At 37.0% G+C, this 6,000-nt stretch overlaps 1 protein-coding gene across 1 annotated transcript; it reads left to right on the top strand.

Annotated features, from left to right (window-relative positions):
* Positions 1-1,285: 1,285 nt before the first annotated feature.
* Positions 1,286-5,606, top strand: LOC127662504 (galectin-3-like). Its single transcript, XM_052153705.1, has 5 exons — positions 1,286-1,380; positions 1,464-1,892; positions 2,974-3,062; positions 3,768-3,936; positions 4,748-5,606. The coding sequence occupies exons 1-5, from the start codon at positions 1,336-1,338 to the stop codon at positions 4,904-4,906; spliced, it is 891 nt and encodes a 296-aa protein (XP_052009665.1). The 5' UTR covers positions 1,286-1,335; the 3' UTR covers positions 4,907-5,606.
* The last annotated feature ends 394 nt before the right edge of the window (positions 5,607-6,000 follow it).

The raw sequence follows: 6,000 nt of genomic DNA, 5'->3' as shown, positions 1-6,000 counted from the left end.
TTAACATATTGCCTAACTTCTCCTTTTGTGCTCCATTAAAGAAAAAGACATATGGATTTGGAACAATGTGAGGCTGAGTAAATGATGATGGAATCTTTTTATTTTGGGGAAGCTATCCTTTAAAAATGTTAAAAGTTCTGTACCCAAATCAAACTTAAGTACATTTAATTGTTTAAAATACGCTGCACCATTATGCAGAGTGTGCATTCAGTTAAAAAGGCCAAAATTGTATAATGTTATCAAATGTCTATTGTAAACATCACACATCCCCTCCTGCTCATAATTCACATTGTGACAAGAAGTGTGGTTGGTGGTTTCATGGATGTGAGTCATCAACAATTTATCTTCCCTTAATTTCTACTGTGATTGGACTGTCAACAAAGAGCATCATGGGAGCATCTAATGCATTTCCAGGAATTTCATAAATTATGAAAGCTGTTATAACAAATATCTACAGAATTTAATGGAGTATTCAAGGAGAATCTGCTTCCTACAGAATAAAAGAGAACATACCATGCACTAACCTATAAAAACATATAATGGACAGTTCCATGTGTTGATTGGTCAATACAGCATTACAGCCGATCTAAAATACACACTATAGTAACAGCTACAAGGCAAAAAACCTGGGTGTAAATTAAATTTTCTCTTAATTTTGTCATAAATGGGCATTGAGTTACAACTTACAAGAAAATTTTTGAGCGTTGCACCATTTAAAGTTAGTTTAAATGTGACTCCATTTCTATTTTAAATATTTTCGAAAGCCTCTAACTAAGAGTAATGGTTGGCAGGGCCGTTTCTTGCTGTAAGTGGTATAAGCGGCCACTTGGGGCCCCCGAGCCAACAGGGGGCCTCGCAAAGCAAGTAGCAGTAATGGCTCAATTAGACAGTTATAGGAGCCCCCTTGTGGCTCGAGAGGGAAAAGAGAGGGGGTCTCCATGTAGGATTTTGCTTAGGGCACCCCATATGCCCAGAAACTGCCCTGATGGTTGCAATAAAAAGGCAGACCAATTGGATTACATTAAAGAGCCCATGTTTTGCATGACAGACTTCAATCCATTAGACATATAGTGTATAATGATGTTGACATTTATACTCATACACATAGCGGCTTTTCAGTACAAAACCGCTCTAAACGGCACTTTCCCGGTATCACCTGTGCATGCCAGGTTTCAACACACATACAAATGTATTGCAACAAATACATTTCAAACTTTCCAGTTTGTTGTATTAGTATTAATTTACTGCTCCTGATTCATTTAAAAAACAGATCCTGAATAAGTAGCTATATTTTACATATTTAAATATATTATTTAGTATGATTCATGACAAGACATGGTACTAACCTTTCTCTCTGTTTGGTTTTCAGAAATCATGGATGTAAGTACCTCTTAGTCCTAATTACTTTATCTACTTTAAAACAACAAATATAATGTTATAATTTATTTTGTGTTGCATTTCAGCTTTCGGATGCCCTTGGTGACTTTCCACAACAAAACAGCCAACAGTCAGGAGGCCCTGTATGGCCCGGCCAACCTGCCAACCCTACCTGGCCTGGGCAGCCCGCTGACCCTGCCTTGCCTGGGCAGCCCGCTAACCCGACCTGGCCTGGGCAGCCCGCTAACCCGACCTGGCCTGGGCAGCCCGCTAACCCGACCTGGCCTGGGCAGCCCGTTAACCCTACCTGGCCTGGACAGCCCACTAACCCTACCTGGCCTGGGCAGCCCGCTAACCCAACTTGGCCTGGGCAGCCAAACCAACCTGCCTGGCCAGGGCAACCACCTCAGCCGACCTGGCCTGGTCAGCCTGGACAACCCACTGCTCCGGGGTGGCCTGGACCGGCCCCACAAACTGGCCCTTACGGTGCTCCTGAACAAGCTCCAAAACCATTAGTGAGACTTTTCTTGGATTTGTACAACAGCAATTAAAGTGTTTGTTTTGGTGGTTTCATTTTCCTTAGAATGCCATTTAAATACAGAGGGGTAGTGAATATTCAAATATCTGGATCATGCTTAAGGAATGTGAGGGTTAAATACAAGATAAGCTATACTGATAAAATTTGATTAATAACTCAGTTTGTAAAAGTGAACAACAATCATGCGTACATTACAGTAATGCACTTACAATGAATGTCTATGGGGCAAGACATTGCAATGGGATGTAAACATTATACATGTCTATGTAAACACTATACAAGTCTACAAAGTTACTAATGTTTTTACATTTTAAATAGGTCTAGAAAAGTAGTTCCACTGTTAAAAGAACAATTTAGACAACTGCACAGCTACAGGGACCCGGGTAGCTCAGCGAGTATTGATGCTGACAACCACTCCTGGAGTCGTGAGTTCGAATCCAGGGTGTGCTGAGTGACTCCAGCCAGGTTAAGGGAGGGTAGAGTCACATAGGGTAAACTCCTCGTGGTTGCTATAAAGTGGTTCTCGCTCTTGGTGGGCCGCATGGTGGGTTGGTGAGGTTTGTGGGCCTCCACACGCGCTTCATCGCCTTGGTAACACGCTCAACAAGCCAAGTGATAAGATGCGCAGATTGACGTCTCGTACGCGGAGGCAACTGAGATTCATCCTCCGACACCCGGATTGAGGCGAGTCACTACGCCACCACGAGGACTTAGATCGCATGGGGAATTGGGCATTCCAAAATTGGGGAGAAAAGGCAACTACACAGCTCAAATAACACATATTTGTACAGAAGAATGTAATTTTAATTAATTTCTAAGTGCTAGCAATACAAAAATATAAGCTTCACATTTCTGCTTTGAAACGTTACAATATGTCTTGCCCCATAGACTTCCATTCTAAGTGTAAATTGTAAAAATGTTTTTGTTGTAATTAACATGACACAGATGCTGTCAAAAGAGCATAGTTTGTTTTGAACCCCTGAGTATTTCTTTAAGAAAACATAAATTAACCACTTTTTTTCTGTATTATGTGTTGACCCTTTTTGTCTCTTTGCAAGACTGTGCCATTTGACCTCCCTCTTCACAATGGAATTTACAACAAGATGCTCATCACCATCAATGGAGAGGTCAAGCCCAATGCTAAACTGTAAGGACAAACACAGACACACAACAGACATTTAACACACAGAAGCCTTTATATGTAATAATAATACAATTTAATGTACTTAATAAATTGTTGTGATCACCTTTTTGTCCATTTGTAAATTACGAATAAATCTCCTCTATTCTTAATTTACAGACAGCCTTTGATTGAGGAAAAACTAGAAAGTTTTTTTTTTTTTACTTTTTAGAAAATCAGTGCTTTAAGAGCTGAATTCATGTGCTCACAATTGTTTTTTGCAGCAGACCCATGTGAAATTGTTGCTTGAATTCAACATGAAACTGCATTCACAGCCCATTTTACTGCTGTAATGTCACATATTTCCAAATTAATCTAATCCTGGGTTGATCCATCAGGAATTGATTGGACTGTGAAAAATTATTTCTAAATGACTTGTACTTGGAGGGGACGGGTTGTAGAAGTAAGAGGGATTGGTGGTTTCATAAGGAAAGTGGTTTCATAAGTGGAGCAATTATTTTTTTCTCCTTTAAATAATGCACAGATGAATCGTTCACAATAAGACCAGGAAAGTGTGTTAGGATGAATAGGTCCATTTTGATTTCAGGTTGACTTTAATTTTAGATAATCATCTAATGATTGTGATAATCACTTTAAATCTGTCCTGTGTGAGTGATTTGTGATCTCATGTAGTAATCCTTTTATAATGTTATGTTTTCTCCCTTTAATTAGTATCACTTTAAATCTAAGTAAAGGCAAAGACATTGCACTTCATTTAAACCCCCGCTTCAATGAAGCCGGAAAGCAAATTATTGTGAGAAACAGTATGATTGGAAACCAGTGGGGCAGAGAAGAGAGAGAGACCTCATCCTTCCCTTTTGTCGCAGGAAAGCCTTTTGAGGTGAGCGCAGCATTACACCATAATGTTTTAGGGTTTTTTTTTTCTCATCTTAATAGTTTTGTTCGAAAGTCATAAACATTTGTTGTAGGCTGTTAAAGACAAGTTAGTGAATGACAAAGATACGAAAAAGTTTGATTTCAATTGAACATTGGAGAAATAATCATCACTAGAAATACAATGACAAATAAAAGTTTGTCTCATTTCTATTTCTGGTCCAAAACTACACTTCCAGTCAAAAGTTTTGAAAAATTTACTCATTCTTTATTATATATATATATATAAATAATATAATTTTTTTTTCTTTCTTTTTTTTCACATTTTAGAATTTAGAATAATAGTAAAGCCATCAAAACTATGGAATAACATAATAACATAAATGGAACTATGCCTAGAATTTGCAGACATGAACTCTTGACATTTTTCACAACCAGCTTCTTGAGGTATCACACTGTGATGAAGGTATTGAAGGAGTTCCCATCTATGTTGGGCACTTATTGGATGCTTTTCTTTATTATTTGGTCCAAGACATCAATTTCAAAAACCTTTTTTTGTATTTATTTATTAATTTTAGTTTTATAATGAAATAAATTAATATGGTGGCACAATTATATTTTTGTCTACAAAACTAATTTCAAGCATTTAAGCACACGCCTTCAGATCAAAAGATTTTTAAGATCATGAGAAACATTTCAGTCAAGTGTTTCAAAAGTTTTGACCGGTGGTTTACAGGTTTTATTCCATGGTTGTTCAGTTGGAACTAATTAAAAATATATATATTATTATTAAAAAATATATTTATTTTTTTTTTCAGATGAAGATTTTGTGCACAAGCTCTGAATTCAAAGTGGCAGTGAACAAGTCTCACCTTCTAGAGTTCAAACATCGGATCCGTGAGCTGGACCAAATCAAAGGTCTTAGTATCTACAATGATGTCACCCTCAAATCTGTCAATGTGGAGACACTGCAATAAGATCATAATTCTGTGATATTTCCAAGTTATATGACACCTATATATGAACTACCCAATATACTACCAAAATTCAACCATATGTGCTGGTTCTTTTACCTCTAATAACCAACTTTTTTAAAAACCATGCATTTCGATAAAAGTTTATATTGACTATAGATGTTAAAGTGGTATAAATCTTCATGTATATCATGTTAGGTCCTGTTTTTCACATTTGTGCTTGCTAGAATGGTGTGATGTAGGTATCTTTGCAACCTCGATAGTGGGTCTGTTACACTGCCAGGGAGGGTTTGGGTTTAAATAAACTTTTAAGGACGCCGTGAAAGGAAATTCAGAAAAGATAATATTTTACAGAATGTAGTGTGTATTCTATGCTACATTTCTGAGAGGTATAAAGATGATTATGATATTATGATTGCTAAATATATATTATTGTGGATATTATGAATTTGATTGATGCCAATCATAGTCGAGTGCATAATTCATGTGGAACTAGGAATAATAAGAACTATATGAATGTATTTTAGCTTCAAGTGCAACCAGTACCAAAGATTGCATGATTCTGAATGATTCCAAAGGATTAAAGAAACCACAACAAATGTAAACCATGAGTAGGGTGTCTGTAATTACAGTCATGTGTGAGATCTGATTGGAACACATTTACTTCCAGCAATATAAATAAAATAACACCACTGTAAACTGATGTCAGGGCAGTGTTGCATTTTTAATCATGGAAACATTTGGTCAGAGACTGTTGCCATGGCAGAAATCTAAAAGAACTGACCTTAACTATTCAGAGGTCCCTTTATAAAGAGCCTGGAGCACCTGTTGACTCTTGAGAGATGAACCCTGTTGCAACCCAGATATAAAGCCTCCAGCATTGTATGGCTGAGTGCACATATGTCAAGCATGTTTATCCATGCACATACTGCTTGATTCTTTACATACATTTGCAACTCATGGATATATGCATTTACATGTAAACATACAGTACAGTTATATTTCTTTAGACCGTTTTTTCACTGACTCAAAAGTGTTAACAAAATAACTTTAATAACTCAAAAATTATATAATGCTCAACAGATCTGTAGTTGTGT

This window comes from Xyrauchen texanus, chromosome 22 (assembly GCF_025860055.1).
Source record: "Xyrauchen texanus isolate HMW12.3.18 chromosome 22, RBS_HiC_50CHRs, whole genome shotgun sequence".
Lineage (NCBI taxonomy): Eukaryota > Metazoa > Chordata > Actinopteri > Cypriniformes > Catostomidae > Xyrauchen > Xyrauchen texanus.
The sequence above is the reverse complement of the archived record's forward strand: the minus strand, read 5'-3'. Positions and strand labels throughout refer to the sequence as shown.

Excerpts from the sequence above, each read along its gene's own strand:
- LOC127662504 (XM_052153705.1), top strand. The coding sequence starts at position 1,336 with ATGGTACTAACCTTTCTCTCTGTTTGGTTTTCAGAAATCATGGAT. Across the intron at positions 1,893-2,973 it reads AACAAGCTCCAAAACCATTA|ACTGTGCCATTTGACCTCCC; the intron begins GTGAGACTTTTC and ends TCTCTTTGCAAG. Across the intron at positions 3,937-4,747 it reads TCGCAGGAAAGCCTTTTGAG|ATGAAGATTTTGTGCACAAG; the intron begins GTGAGCGCAGCA and ends TTTTTTTTTCAG.